Consider the following 16,029-nt stretch of genomic DNA (forward strand, 5'->3'; position numbering starts at 1 on the left):
TATATATATTCAATTAAAAATTAACTGTGGCAACCATCTTTAATTTGGTTGACTCAAAAAGTTAATCCAGCATACATGTACATTCAATGATTAGTTTCTGAGTTTACCTTCATAATTAAAGGCAACACTTTAAACAAAGATGTTTAATTATTTGTGCTTGGAATCTGAGTTGGGCATGAGTCTCAGCTAATACTACATTAAACTTTATCTTAATTACTGCAAAGTTGACAGCATTATAGCTTTTATATGTTTTATGGGGTCAGTAAACTGTAGCAGCTATCTTGAATTCAGTTGACCCCAAAAGGTCATCAGTTGTAGCTGTTTAACAGTGATCATTTTCAAAAGAGTTTTATTAAAATTTGTTTTCTGGTTCATGAGATATTTTGCTAACAAACCGACAAATAACACCACTTTTCACCTTTTGGCAGCAGGTGGCAATTATATACAACAAAAACTGAGTTTGTAAGGTTTCTATAAACGTAACATAAATAAGTAAAGTTTTCATTTATTGATTTTTATTTGTCTCTGACAGAAGGCCAATCAGTTTAACCCAGATGTTGTCCTGAACCAGTTGAGATATTCTGGGATGCTGGAAACTGTGAAGATACGCAAGGCAGGATTCCCAGTCCGCAGGCCCTTTAAGGACTTCTACAGCAGGTACAAATTCAAATATTTAGCAACTACTAAGGCTTTAAGTAATTTCTTCTCCTTGACCCTCTGTGTAAATCATTTGTTTTGTTTACTTTCTCTTGTAACCAATATAAAAGATAAGCAGCTGAAATTTATGTTGATGAAACTCATATTTCTGAATCCTTTAATTGAATAATATTCATAGACGTATTAATGTGGCTGTTTTTGTCATATCTGTGCATTTCCTCAGGTACAAGATGATCCTAAAAAACAAAATCCACTCGGACGATGAGAAGTATTGCTGCTCAGAGCTGCTCACACTTCATGACAAAACCAAGCGAGAGTGGCAGCTGGGGAAGACAAAGGTGCAAAACACATGCACACTTTTACAGACTCACACATGTGCACGTCCAGTCTTGTTTTTGTCACTTTGGAGCGACTTATTGTGGTCATTAAGTCACCCCTGTGCGCTCAGGCCGAACCCGCAAAGAGATAGTTTAGATCTCAGGAAGCAGTTTGCTGTGGAAAAGTTATAAACAAACATCTAACCTGTGGCAGATAGTTTAAATCTGAATGAATTAAAAGGCTAACAGCTAGTCCGAGCAGGTCCAAAACTGGAAGGAACTGCTCTTGTCTAAGAACAACTTCAGTCTCCTATTATTTAAACTAGTTCATGAAAACACCGTTTTATAAAATTTTACATCCTGGCACTTTGGAACTACACAGTAGAAATATTCTGATAGTCCTGCTCGAAGTGCTTACACAATGTTGCCTACTTAGCAACTTTGTCACTATATACTTGAAGACAAGTATCGTTATTCTTCTGAATGAGCAGTGTGTGCTGCTGTAGGCCCCTCCCACACCCCAAAGTCCACACAGGGGGGCGGTCCTCACACAGCCCCCCCGCCAGCTGCAGTCAGAGCACGTCCAGTCCAGACTGCAAAATAAATCCTGCAAACCCTCCTGCTGACTGATCCTGTCCTGATCTACAGAATTATACTACACATCAACAGTGAATAAGAATTAAAAAACAAAGCAGACTGAGGAAATCTAAACTAAATTAAATAAACAATAAAAATAAACTAACAAAAAAATTTCAATTAACCTTTATTTATACAGGCTAGCCTCACTGAGCCACGAGGACCCATTTACAAGAGGGACCTGTTAAACTGGGTTGGGTTAAAATTGCCCAAGTAACTCGAGTGCCTCTTATAGGTGACTTTTGCTGGTCCCAAACCAGGATAAAAATGTACAAAAATAACTGGTTGGAATTGTGGCATTAATAAAACACGGCCTGACAAAAGAAAGTTTAACATATTTAAAGGGAGTTTGACATCATTCCTCTCTCCTAAAGCATTTGTTATAATAAAATAAACAGAACCATTGTGCATATTTTATGACGTCATTCAGTGACTTCTAGTGGTATAAAGGCTTTTAAACTTTCTTTTTTCAGCTCAGGCTAACTATTAGTTCATCAAACCAATCAAATCAAACTCTGTTTCTCCAAAATCAGGCTGTTCAAAGCTCTATCTAAAACAGGTGAGATATTTACTGCTCATGAGATTCACATTTCAAAAGATCTGAACTTACCATTTAACTTAGCTTTTCATCTTTGGTCAAAATTATAAAATAAAATTAAAAAAAAAAACTGTAAACTGCACTCGTCATTATCAGTCAGCAGCATGTTCAACAACATCCTTATTTAGCTGTTTATATATGTACATGACACAGAGTTTTTCAATAAGTACTAGTTTGATGCAATGATTTGAGAAATTCATGATTTTTTTGTGGCCAAACATTGATTGAAAAGTCCCATCAGAAGCTGTGAATGTGTACCACGACCGCTTTGACATAATATCCCAAAGATTTGTGGTCAAGTTGTCGCTCTCTTGTTGACAATCGCTCGGCTTCCCGTAAAAACCCCGTCACCGTTACTGTAACCCAGTGCCGGGGTTTACAGTAATCTTGATTGTAGCTGGAGCTCTCGCATCCCTCACTGGCCGAGCTGTTCGTTAAACTAACTGCACTCAGAAGGGGAGACGTGTGGGCGAGGCTGCACATCTGACAAGTTGCAGCTGTGCAGCGTTGAAGAAGAGTCATTTAAAAAGTCCATCGAGATTTATCAGTTTGGAGCTCGTCAGCCTCCTCTGTTCAAACAAACATCAGTCCATTCACTGACTGGCAAAACCTGAGCTTTTTTCCACTCCGTGCGTTAAAAAACATCAGTGTAAAGCAGAAAGAAAGGATATAAAGTTCTTTTGAGATGGTCTGACCTCCCGTTCCTTCCTGCTCTCAGTTGTGGTTCCTGTGAGACTTCTCAGATTTGCTGGTTCCAGTTCGGACACTTTTGTTGTTGACTGAGTGCTGAAATATACGCCGAGATGAAAATAAAAAGAAATGTTTGATGTGTGAGCCGTGTGTGTGTAACTGGGGCATGACCACTGAACATCTGAGGTCACTCGGTGGGTTAAACTTTGACCTTTGGCTGGCTCCGTGTGCACACTAAAAGAAAGAGGAAAGGTTTTCAGAGCATACAGTATTTTTTTTTTATTGGGGGGGGCGGGGGTAGGAAAAGGGTCTACATTTCCTTTGTGGTGTAATTATATATGCACTGATTGTGTGCAGGGGAAGTGTGTGGCCAGGATTAAGGTGATGTTTTTCAAATACAGTGTGTGTGTGTGTGTGTGTTTGTGAGCCATTTGTTTTACAGACAAGGGTAGGATGTGGACGGAGAGGAAGCTTCCTCCTCTTGCAGACTTTTACAGTGGCAGCTGTGGGACCCTTTGATTATTCGTGGGACATCTGGGACACAAACGCGGGAGCATTTGGGACGCTGCAGCCCACGATCAGACAAGCTGCTTTGTGCTGAGACGTGCCAGGGTTGGAAAAAGTTTCCAGGAAGGAGGGAGGGAAGGGTTAACTCCACTCTTTCCCCCTCCTTCCTTCCATAAAAGCAACAAGAGGTGTGGTTTTCTATCTGGACACCAGCCACTCTCCCTCCCCCTCACATCCCTCCATCATCCCTCCTCTCCCCTCCCTGCTCGCCCTGTGCCTCTCTGCCTGTGCACGTCAGTTGAAAGCAGCAGAGGGCTCAGGAAGGAGGCTCGGGCAAGATGTGGATCTGCAGCAGCAGCACTAGCAGAAAGGCTGCAGCCACAGACTCAGTTTTCTTGTCTGTTCTGTTCTGCAGGCAGGGAGGGGGGGCAGCTCTAGTCTGCTAGCCTCAGCTGCACCACAGCCTCCTCCTCTGCAGTGGCCAACTGGGAGCTGCCAGCAGAAAACAGGGGCCCTTCTCATCTCTGTGGGGCCTGGTTTTTATTTTTTTTACAGCCATACCAAGAGGAGGAACTTAACTCATCCTGTTGCACCCCCCTCCCATCCTCTCCCTCTTTCCCCACCTTCCTCCCCATCTCTGTATCTCCTTCACCCTCCTCATCGGCTCGACCTGCAGGTGTTCTTGAAGGAGGCGCTGGAGCAAAGGCTGGAGAAGGAGAGGGGAGAGGTGCGGCGCAGGGCTGGCATGGTGATCCGCGCCCACATCCTCAGCTATGTGGCAAGGTGAGTGAGGGGAGGGGGAGGGGGGTGAGTGGCAGTGACAGTTGTCTGTGTTTGTTTTTGTGGTGGAGGTGTGTGTATCCTTGGGGTGGGGGCTGTGGGATCACAGCTACTTTGCAGATTTTCCTTTTTGGTCTGTGTGCACGTGTCTGTTGTTGCTGAATCACTGGTTTTCACTTTAAATACTGACAGCTCGATCCTCCGAGCCTTAGGAATGTTTTTGCTTATGTTAGCAAAATATATCTCACAGAAAGTAGTCCTCACTTGGCATCTACAGCTGAATCACTCTTGGACTCAACAGCAACAGTGGAAGTAGCTAAAGCTGATCTCCAACCGATTCTTTAACTGATTACATAAACTTTGCCAATAATCTTTGCAATGACCGGATGGGATGATTCAGTGGATGGATTTTAATGACTTCACGGTTTAATTTGAGTCTACTGAAAACTTTTCAGGTGAATTTAAACTGTTGTGATTATTTTTTTAAAGGAGATTTAAATGACTTAACGAGTTCCGGCGGTTGCTTGTTGACTGTTTTTGCTGGTTTGACACAAATCACAGGACACTTGACGCACTCCCTCGTAATCTAATGGAGTAAAAGTACTTCTGCACGATCTTATCGCTTCGAATAAATAGGAATAACGCAGAGCTTTTGGTTTACTGTACACCAGAAAAACTGGAGCGTTGTGTAAAATGTAAATAAAAAGAGCGCAATGGTTTGCAAATTGCAAAACACAAAATCTATTTCACAGTGGAGCAGAGTGAACAGCTGGAACTAAGAAAGTGTACAAGTATTTTTATTAATAAGGTCATTTGGAATTTGATGGCATCAACACAACTCACAAATAATTTGGTTAATTGGCAGCAGGTCAGTAAGAGGACTCAATTCAACTCATCCATCCATATCTTTACCCACTTCTACCTTTTTGGATTGCTAGGAACCGCAAGTAAGCCTGCAGTCTGAAAGTGAAGTGCTCTGTTAGGAAAATTTAGAACAATAAGAACTCTAATATAAGATGGAGCTAGGTTGTTGATGGCTTTGTAGGTTAGTAGTAGGATTTTGAATTCTGTTCTGAATTTAACAGGGAGCCACTGGAGAGAAGCGAAAACTGGAGGGAGATGATCTGGATATAAAAAAAGCATTTTAGAGAGGCTGAATCTCTCAGAAGTAAAGATGGGCAGGGGTTCACCAGTCTGCATAAAACTGCATCTAAAAATTGAAGGAGTTTCAGAAAAGAAGTCTAAACGGTTTGATCCCGCTTGTCTCTTCTTGACTATTATTATTGAGAACACTCCTTTCCTGACAGGACAGAATTATCTGTGAACATGAATGCAGCTTTAAATTACTGCTGTGTTTTCAGAAGTACCGCTGATACAGATTTCTTCTATGAATATGCATCTTTTCCGCCTGATCAACAAGTTTTTGTCCCCTCCTCTCTCTCTGCTCGGCCTGCCAGACTGAACATTCCTCCTGATGGTAGTTAAACATCTGCACATGCAGACTCCCTCAGGCGTTTAATCTAACTGTACTCCACCTGTATGCAGTCATATATAAGGTTACATACAGTCCTCGGAAAAGCTCCGCTGGGAGACTATAATGGGCCTGACGACAGCACTCAGGTTGTGGGTTTCCTTCCCCTCTGGGTCGCTCATACTGAAGGCAGAACCTCGGGAAGTTCCCTAAAGACACAAGTAAAGCCTTTGTGTTATTACATGTAACAATATATCGGCTCATAGTCTTCAGTCCAGTCGAAGCAGCGATTCCTGTGGAAGACGGGTCAGGAGAAAGGTCAGAACCGTGTGTGTGGTCCTGAGAAAAATGTGTTTATAAGTGTGTGTATTTGATGCATGCGCTGTGTGTGGGTGTTAGGGCTAAACACAACAGCCCACACCACCACGAAGGGACGGCGCAAGCTGGTCCGACTCTAAACACGGCACAGTTCACTTTGTACAGGCTTTTCATTCAGCAGGCATGACCATGTAAAGACTTCACGATATGTTTATGGTGCAGCAGAAACAAATAAACGTGTCGTCTCCCCCGTCAGGAAACAATACAAGAGGATTCTGTCCAGCGTGGTCACCATCCAGAAGAACTACCGCGCTCACTTTTGGAGACGCGCCTTCCTGCGCCTGCGCCTGGCCGCCGTCGTCCTGCAGAAACACCGCAGGGGCCAGCTCGCCAGGTCCCTCTGTCGCAAGCTCAGGGAGGAGAGGCAGAAACGAGAGGAGGAGGAGAGGCAGAGGAGAGAGGAGGAGGAGAGGCGGCGACTAGAGGAGGAGGAGAGGAGGAGGATGGAGGAGAGGAGGAAGAAGGAACAGGAGGAGAGGAGGTTGAGGGAAGAGGAGGAGCAGAGGCTGATTAAGGAGAAAGAAGAGGAGCAGAAATCGGCAGCTAAAGAAGATAAAATGAGGTGAAGTATAAAGTTTTTGTTTAATTAAAATTAAGTTTGTCTTCTTTATATTTGACTCGTTCTGTTTCGTTGTTTGTCTTTAGGACCTCCCTTATGAATGGGGCTTGTCAAAAGGTAACTGCTTTATTTTCCGCTGTTTAAATTAGATTTATTTGACTGAGTGGTGTAATGATGTTCCTGCTGGTGTCAGCGTGCACACACATTTGTTTGTCTGTACTGTTAGCAAAATATCTCATGGATCACTGAACATTTCTAATAAAACATCTACAGTTGATTAACCTTCAGACTCAAACTAATTCAATCTGCCACCACCTCAAAACAGTTTTAGCAATCACGAAGTTGGCTCTGACGCAGTTAATTTTCCAGATAATGGGCTGAAGCTTCAGGTGGTAGTAGGTGAGCATCACCCCCAACACATATTTTGAGTGCAACACATTGCACAACATGTTTGCTTAAAACTTTGACATTAGTATTTGGAAGAATATCTCAAACTACTTAACGGATTATTGAAGAATTGTTCAGAAACTGATTCAATTTTGGAGTCAAGCCAGTTCAAGATGGCTGCCGCAGCTACTTTGCCTTATCTGGACCTGCAATTCTGTGTCCGTTCCTCCTTCTTGTTCCTCTCAAACCAATCCGGTCGAAGCAGATGGCCGCTTGTCCTGAGCCTGGTTCTGCTAAAGGTTTCTTCCTGTTAAGAGGGAGTTTTTCCTTTCCACTGTTGCCTTCGTGCTTGCTCAGGCTCAGGAGACTGCAAGGAAATAATGTTACTGATTGAATTTTTATGTATATGAATGTTTTTGTTCAGTGCTCTGAGATGACTTCTGTTGTAACTTGGCGCTGTATGAATAAACTAAATCGAATCGAATTGAATTGAATCCTACACTAAAATATCTACAACTCGTTAAATTTTACAGACATTGAGCTAAAATTTGGCGTGTTAGTGGCTTATAGTCATTTATAAGACATGCACCACGCACTCACAGATCATGCAAGATGTTAGGGTGATTTTCAAGGTTCACTTTTGTCATTCATCAACATAAAATGACTTTAGTCTAAAACTCTGACATCAAAGGCAGCAAGTGACATGCAGTCTTTTAAGGGACGCCGTTTTTTGAATTTATGGTGTGTTTGTAGACTGATGAATTTTCTTTACTTGTCGGACCAACAGAAGGAGCTGAGCCAGACGCTGTCCTACAGCCACACCACTGAGGAGGAGAGTCGTCAGATGGAGGAGATCCTGCGGCTCGAAAGAGAGATCGAGCGCCTGCAGAAGCAGCAGGAGGACGGCGTGTCCCTACTCGGGGATGTCTCCCAGGAGGAGCTGCGTCAGATGAGGGATGCTGAGATCTACAGGCTAGAGAAGGAAGCTTCACGTGTGGCCACTGAGTTCCTGGAGCTGCTGGACTTCGGTGGTTTGGAGCCGTCGCTCTCAAGTGAGGAGAACCTCCACGAGTCGAATGAATCTACAGCTCCTCTGGCTGAGGAGGAGGTGGATGAGGGCTTCCCCACAGAGGACGAGTGTGTTCCTTTACCTGACTTTCCTCCTCCAGCTGTGGTTCCTCTTGACAGGGATGTTTTTCAAAGTATCCCCCCTCCTCCACCTGCTTTTGCAGGGGGAGTAGTGGTCTCCCCACCTTCTGCAGTCACCCTTAACGGACTGGATCATCTTCCAACACACTCCCAGACCTGCCCCCCTCCACCTCCACATGTGTTAACTAATGGAGGAAGAGCCTCAGATTTTAAACCCATGAAGGAGGGGCCATCACACTCAAACTTTCCAGACGCAGAGTCGGACTATGACCAGGAAGAGTTCGAGGAGGCTCATGGGAGCTCTGCTGCCAGCATCATCGACGGTCATCTAACGGATGAGGAGGTGCTGCGAGAATCCTCCTGCACCCACAACAGTCTGGACTCCTTCAGAGGCAGCTCGGACTCGGTGAGAAACAGCAATGTGATTTAATCTGTGCAAAATCACACTCTTAATTATTATGCAAAAAGGGAACCTGCTTGGAGAAACATCTGCATGGGGTGCCGTTTGTAAAGTTACACAGCCAAAAATTAACAGCAATATTTTGGTTTATTTAGCCTTTAATAAGAAAAAAAAATGTTGTTTTTTCAAAGTTATATTTTCACCATGTTATTCATATATTTATAAATGTCATAGTTCCAAACTAAATATTTAATTTTCAAGCTAAAAATGTACTTTACTAACTACATATTTAACTTGCAAGTTAAATATTTAGTTAGAAAACTGAATATTTAGCTTGTAAATTAAATATTTAATTCACAAGCTAAATATTTAATTTCTAAGCTAAACACTTAATTTCAAAATAAATCTTTAATTTGCTAACTAATCATAGAACTCTCACCTAAATATTTAATTTGCAAGCTAAATATTTAGTTTACTAACTAAATGTTTAGTTAGTAAACTGAATATTTAGCTTGTAAATTAAATATTTAATTCACACGCTAAATATTTAATTTCTAAGCTAAACACTTTATTTCAAAATAAATATTTAATTTGCTAACTAATCATTGAACTCTCACCTAAATATTTAATTTGCAAGCTAAATATTTAGTTTACTAACTAAATTTTTAGTTAGTAAACTGAATATCTAGTTTGTAAATTAAATATTTAATTTCCAAGCTAAATATTAAATTTCTAAGCTAAACATTTAATTTCAAAAATAAATATTTAATTTGCCAACTAATTATTTAACTCACCTAAATATTTAACTTGCAAGCTAAATATTTAACTTGCAAGCTAAATATTTAGCTTGCAAGTTGAATATTTAGTTAGCTAATTAAATATTTTGTCTGGCAATTAAATATTTAGTGTGAAAATTAGATATTTAATTTACACTTAATATTTAGTTCAATTAATTTAGTTTAATTAAATATTTACTGTAACTTGCAAGTTAAATATTTAGTTAATAAACTCAATACTTGGCTTGTAAATTAAATATTTAGTTTAGAACTATGACATTTATAAATGTATGAATAACATAGTGAAAATATGACTTTGAAAAAAACAACAACTTTTTTTCTTATTAAAGGCTAAATTAACCAAAATACTGATGTTTATTTTTGACTGTGTAACTTTACAAACGACACCCCATACATCCGCGGTTCTGAGAGAGTTCAGTCAGTATCTGTGCCAAATGAAGGGACCCCACGTGGAGAAATTTAACATGACTCAGTTCATGTTAGGGGAACAAAAATAAAAATATTGAAATCAAATTTTTTTTTGGCTCTCCTGATGAGTCTGATCACAGATTCTGCAAGTCAAGTAGAGAGCTCAAGCCCAACACTGTCAGATCAGCAAAATGTCAGAGGAAAATAAAATATGTTGTCGTAGTTTGCAAATCTGCATCTCTATCGATGTACTGGATTTAATGCAGTTTGGCACTGAAAATGCACATTTGTGCAGATGTTGCTAGTTCAATGTACACTAAAAGTGTCGCTCACATAATTATTGTCTGCAGCTAAAGGCAAGAAGCAATGCTGTTTTTTTTTCCTATGCATGTGCATCTGTTAGCAAAATATATAATATGCCACTAGATTAATTTGAATGAAATTTGCAGAAAATAATCATTGGATGTACAGCTGCAATGGTTTACCTTTTGGAATCAATCTAAATCAAGATGGCCACCACAGACAACAGAGCCTAAAAAGCACAAACATAGATATAAATCAGATAGTTGTAAAGATATTTAGCTAAAATTTGTTGTAATTGTAGCTGAGGGTCATTACCAAAAATACTACAAGTGCTACTCATTTTGTGATATTGTTACAAAAAAAAAAAACCTATGACATTAATACTAGAAGGCAACCATGTTTGTCTGTTAGTAAAATTTCTCCTAAACCACCAGATGGATTCTAATGAAATTTTCAGAGAGGAAGCTTTGGACGTACATCTACAACTGTTTACCTTTTGGAGCCAATCTGAGTTAAGGTGGCTGCCACAGCTAATCAAGATTGTTCAACATAAGAATGTCTACAACTCACTCCGTTTCACAATATTCAAGTAAAATTTATCAACAGATATTCAGAACTTTGACATTGTTCATTCAAAATGGCTACAACTGCTATTATATTTGCAGCTTTCCCCCCCGTTTATTAATAACTAATGAGCATATCAAGAAGCATGCGGTTCAGAGTCTCCTACAGGGATGTTTGGTGAGTGTCCGAGGAACAGCTCCACAGTTTTAACGTCATGATGCTGCTATGTTTCAGTTCATTGACAGTGACGATGAAAACGACGGCTACGTGGACACAGATGAGGAGATTTCCAACGGGAGAGTGAATCTGCTGAATGGCAGCGGGCCTCCATACTTCCATGGCTACCTCTACATGAAGAGTGAGTATCTGGAGCAAATCCCTGCCCAGTCGTCTGCTTCAGAGCTTGCAACCAAACAGACGTGCATCTTTCTCTCCACGTCAGGTGGCCTCATGATCCCATGGCGCCGCCGCTGGTGTGTCCTCAAAGATGAGACGTTCATGTGGTTCCGGGCCAAGCAGGACTCCCTCAAATCTGGCTGGCTTTACAAGAAAGGAGGAGGGATGTCCACTTTGTCTCGCCGCAACTGGAAAATGCGCTGGTTTGTCCTGCGTGAGTCGAAGCTCACATACTTTGAGAATGACAGCGAGGAGAAGCTGAAAGGGACCATCGATATCCGAGCAGCCAAGTAGGACGCTTGAATTCACTGCCATGTTTCGATGCGAAAAGAGTATGTGATAGTAAATGAGATGATATTGATGTGCAGGGAGATAGTGGACAATCACGAGAAGGAAAACGCATTGAACATTGTGACTGAGGAGAGGACCTACCACATCTACGCAGAGTCCCCTGAAGACGCCAGGTAAGCTTGTGCCCTTTTTCCTGACGTGTGGAACTGAAGTTCCCCCTTGTGGCCGCCGGATGGAAGCTCGTGGTGCAATTTTCAATTATGCGTTTGCTGACTTTTGCTTTCTCAACTCCCTCTGACCCGTTCAGCGGTTGGTTCATTGTGCTGAGTCGGGTCCACAGCGCCAGCCCGGAGCAGCTCATGGAGATGCACCACGAACAAGCCAACCCAAAGAATGCTGTGGTTAGTGCGGTTCCACCACTCCGCTGATTTTTTTTTTCTTTCTTTTCCTCCAGCAGAGCAGAAACGTAACTGATTCTGCTTAAAATATGACAGCCCAGATTTGGGGTTGTATTGTAATTATACCTTAAGAATCTGAATCCGTAGCTCGTTTCGTCGAAAGGGGAGTACTTTCTGCTTTAAAGGGCGGATAATTTCATTTACACCTCTACTTTTTTCCATTTAGGGAACATTAGACGTCGGTTTGATCGATTCTGTTTGTGCGTCAGATAACCCGGACAGGTGAGGAATGCTCCCTGAGCCCAACCACTCTTTGAATGTTGGACGGATTTAACCATTAAGAGAAAATAACACAAATGTTTTTTCTGTCTTTGTAGACCGAACTCTTTTGTGATCATCACAGCCAACCGAGTGATCCACTGTAATACAGACACGCCAGAGGAGATGCACCACTGGATCGGCCTGCTGCAGAAATCAAAGGGAGATACCAGAGTTGATGGACAGGAGTTCTTAGTCAGAGGTCCGTCTCAACTTTGAGTTGATTTAATTAAAATAAGAAGTCGGCTTCAGATAGAAATCAACATGTTAATGCCTTTTTTTTATATATATATAAGGTTGGCTGCATAAAGAGATGAAGTCAGGAGCCAAGAGCACATCTCTGAAGCTGAAGAAGCGCTGGTTTGTTCTCACCACAAACTCCCTCGATTACTACAAGTCGTCTGAGCGCAACGCCACGAAACTGGGAACGCTGGTCCTGAACAGCCTCTGCTCCGTGGTGCAGCCCGATGAGAAAACCTTCAAGGACACGGGTCAGTTTTAACGTCCTTCAGTCACCCTGGTCCGCCAGAAATCGGTTAATGTTGCGTAGAAGTGTCCTAACTTCACCCAGGCATTTATTCTGATGTCATTTGTGTCCCTTTTCTTCCAGGTTACTGGAATATAGTTATTTATGGGCGTAAACACTCGTACCGGCTTTACACGAAACTGCTGAATGAAGCCATGCGGTGGGCGAATGCCATTCAGGGAGTAATAGAAAACAAAGTTCCCATCGAAACACCAACTCAGCAACTCATCAGAGACATCAAGGTGATAAGGCGAAGCTGTGTGGACGTCTTGAGTTGTACATTTTCTGCTTTTAATAATGTGTGCAGCATGTTTTTCATGATTATTTGTGCCAAATGTTTCAATAACACGAGGACGTTGACATTATTGTGACCTAAATTCTTTTTAGTCATGCAAACCTGTGGCAGGGACCCACACTGTAGTAAAGTGAGGTACACTGACCGTGTGCTGTGATGTGTGAAAACTTTCTAGGCTTTTTCAGCCATTTCTATGGTTTGTACTGCAGTGACACTGTGTCAGTAATACTTGTTTCCCTGATTTTTTATATTTTTTGCAAAGTATGCAAACATCATCTGCATACTTTACCCTATTTTTTGCCATTTCTGTATTATATTGTTCAACTTAAACAGAAGAGGGGTGCTATGACTTCTGCTTTTTTATAACTTTTCTCAAATACAACTTTATTTACAAATCTTTCCTATTTTAATGCATTAAGATCTCAGTGCCTTCAAAACATGGTTATCCTTGAAATCTGCTTCAGTAAACTTGCTCTATTTATTTCTTCTTATGCCTTTTTTTTAGCTTTTTAGCTAACTCCTATTAGTTTTCAGCGCGTTTAGTTCCTTTTAGCTTTTAGAAATCATTCTGCTTGTTTAACAGTTTCAACAACTCAGTTCTTGTTCAGAAAACTTCTGCAAAGTCATTCAACACTCAGCATCCACGCTTCATTTTTCCCAGAAAATGCAAATATTATTATTTTTTTAACACAAAAACTCACTGGAAATTAATTTCCCCCTCTTTAAAGAAATAAAAAACTAATTTTCTAAACTATCAATAGTCTAAGATTACCAATATTTGTTTGCAGGAGAGCAGCCTGAATGTGGAGGCCGTGGAACAGACGTACTGGAGGAACCCCATCCTGCGATATACCCAGCATCCTTTGCACTCCCCCCTTCTACCTCTGCCTTATGGAGACGTCAGCGTCCACTGTGAGTGCTTTGACTGGCTGCCAAAAAACTACTGCTGCTCCTGATATAGTCGCTCATTTAAGGGCATGGTAGAGGTTTAAATTATTTTCAGATTTGTTCTCAGGCGGTTTCAGTGATTTGTTCAACAGAAATGTATATTTTTAATGCAAGACTGCCTTAAATGTACAAGGTCATACACATATCCAATGAACATCCGTGTCAGTCATTCTGGTTTTGTTTTGTTTGTTTACATTCTTTACAACATTTTGGCTATTTGAACACAAGATTACGATTTTATACATGCGTTTTTGAGAACGTGTATTTCTTTTATCAGTTACTTGAGTCTGTTGGTATATATTACCGTATTTTCCGCTGTACACGTCGCACCACCCTATAAGTCTCATCAATCCAAATATGTCTACTAAAGTGGAAAAATCTATAAATAAGTCTCTTCGCCGTATACGTCACATCTATTGTGTCATCGCTGACAATCTGGAAATGTGGGCCGGTGTTGCGCCAAAAATTGATTGGCTGCCAAATGGCGGGAATGTGCGCGGGAGGATTGTAACAAAAAGTTAACAAGATTAACACTTAAAAATAATTATTTGTTTGCCCGAAATTATAGTAAAGTTATGTCTCAGTGTAACTTTTCTTTAATAAATTTGACGGTCAAATCAGCTGCATTTCAAAAGCTGATTTGCGGCTGCGGGAGCATGCAGAGGAACGACTCGCTGTGCATTTATTCAAAATTTAACAAGATAAGCACCTAAAACAATTATTTGTTTGCTCGACTTTATAGCAAAGGTGTGTCTCAGTTGAACCGTTACTTAATAAATGCACTTTAATGGTCAAATTAGCTGCATTTTGCAGGGCGGCACAGCGAAATGAAGCTGATCTGACGGTTGCTCCAGGCAAGCTGGAGGAAGGTGGGAGGTTATGGCAAGCCGATTGCGTCATTAATAGCCACTTTTTTATCTATTACATGACACAATGGCATGCCATACTGCTCGAGTGCCATCTAGTGGCTGAAAATGGTAGTGTTCAATATTTTCAGTCAAAATGAATAAAAACGGTCATATCTCAGCCATAAAGTGGTTTATAAAAAATAAAAAAAATCTTTAAATATGTCACTGCAGTGTATAAGTTGCAGGGCATGCAAATTATGCCAAAAAAAAAAAAAAAAAGACTTATAGGGTGAAAAATATGGTAACTTTGATCGTGCCAGCAATTGAACTCTTTTACCAGAAAAGTATCAATTTAGCTGTTTCTATCTCCAACAGTGCAAAAGGAAAAGGGTTATACGAGCCTGCAGGACGAGGCGGTGAAGATTTTCAACTCCCTGCAGGAGATGGAGGCCGTGTCCGATCCCGTGCCCATCATCCAGGGAATCCTGCAGACCTGCCAAGACTTGAGGCCACTAAGGGACGAGGTTTACTGTCAACTCATCAAACAAACAAACCACGTCCCGCACCCCAACAGCCCCGCCAATCGTGCCCACTGGCATCTCCTGGCCTGCATGAGCTGCACCTTCCTGCCAAGCCGAGGAATCCTGCGCTACCTCAAGTTCCACCTGAAAAGGTCCAGATCTGTTTGGGCACAGAAACAAAGCCCTGAAAGGTGAACGTTTGGTTCAAACGTGTGTTTCTCTGCAGGATTAAGGAGCTGTTCCCCGGAACAGAAATTGAAATGTTTGCCCACTTCATCGGGGAGTCTCTTAAGAAGACAAAGGCGAGGGAGTTTGTTCCTTCCCAAGAGGAGATCATGGCACTTCTTACCAGACAGGAAATGACCACCACAGTCTACTGCCATGGAGGAGGCTCCTGCAAGATCTCCATCAACTCCAACACCACTGCTGGAGAGGTGAACCGCCTGGAGGCCTCTGTGTAGAAAAAAAGCTTTTCTCATATTTGGTTTTGTCTTTGAGAAGAAAACGCCACAGTGGTGCCTGCTGAACATGTGTTTGTAATCTTGGTCAGGTCGTGGAGAAGCTGATCCGAGGTCTGGCCATGGAGGACAGCAGGAACATGTTTGCTCTCTTTGAGCATAACAGCGCTGTCGACAAAGCCGTGGAAAGTAGAGTCATTGTGGCTGACGTGTTGGCCAAGTTCGAAAGGTATGATTTATTCCCTCGTAACCACATGGGTTAGTAGTTTAATCGTAAATCTTGATTCTGAAATCTCAGTTTGGGTGTGATTCAAACACCTTAGAGGTACACGGACATTTATGTTTGGATGATGATAATGACATGAGGATGGTGTTAGACAATTAGACAACATCAGAAGCTTGAGTGACAGATTTATGCACCCCCACCCC

General features: G+C 41.5%; 1 protein-coding gene across 1 annotated transcript in view; it reads left to right on the forward strand.

Moving 5' to 3' along the window:
- Positions 1 to 16,029, forward strand: part of myo10l3 (myosin X, like 3) — a 71,088-nt gene that overhangs the window by 53,808 nt on the left and 1,251 nt on the right. Inside the window, exons 20-37 of the mRNA XM_037686148.1 lie at positions 533 to 657; positions 881 to 995; positions 4,082 to 4,188; positions 6,231 to 6,596; positions 6,680 to 6,710; positions 7,768 to 8,535; positions 10,836 to 10,959; positions 11,044 to 11,287; positions 11,366 to 11,461; positions 11,596 to 11,689; positions 11,913 to 11,968; positions 12,064 to 12,206; positions 12,301 to 12,495; positions 12,615 to 12,772; positions 13,614 to 13,737; positions 14,997 to 15,294; positions 15,369 to 15,576; positions 15,693 to 15,829. Coding sequence (XP_037542076.1) covers positions 533 to 657; positions 881 to 995; positions 4,082 to 4,188; positions 6,231 to 6,596; positions 6,680 to 6,710; positions 7,768 to 8,535; positions 10,836 to 10,959; positions 11,044 to 11,287; positions 11,366 to 11,461; positions 11,596 to 11,689; positions 11,913 to 11,968; positions 12,064 to 12,206; positions 12,301 to 12,495; positions 12,615 to 12,772; positions 13,614 to 13,737; positions 14,997 to 15,294; positions 15,369 to 15,576; positions 15,693 to 15,829 — 3,389 coding nt within the window. The remainder of the gene's footprint in view (positions 1 to 532; positions 658 to 880; positions 996 to 4,081; positions 4,189 to 6,230; positions 6,597 to 6,679; positions 6,711 to 7,767; positions 8,536 to 10,835; positions 10,960 to 11,043; positions 11,288 to 11,365; positions 11,462 to 11,595; positions 11,690 to 11,912; positions 11,969 to 12,063; positions 12,207 to 12,300; positions 12,496 to 12,614; positions 12,773 to 13,613; positions 13,738 to 14,996; positions 15,295 to 15,368; positions 15,577 to 15,692; positions 15,830 to 16,029) is intronic.

Source organism: Nematolebias whitei, chromosome 13, assembly GCF_014905685.2.
Source record: "Nematolebias whitei isolate Nwh7 chromosome 13, NemWhi1, whole genome shotgun sequence".
In the NCBI taxonomy this organism is placed as follows: domain Eukaryota; kingdom Metazoa; phylum Chordata; class Actinopteri; order Cyprinodontiformes; family Rivulidae; genus Nematolebias; species Nematolebias whitei.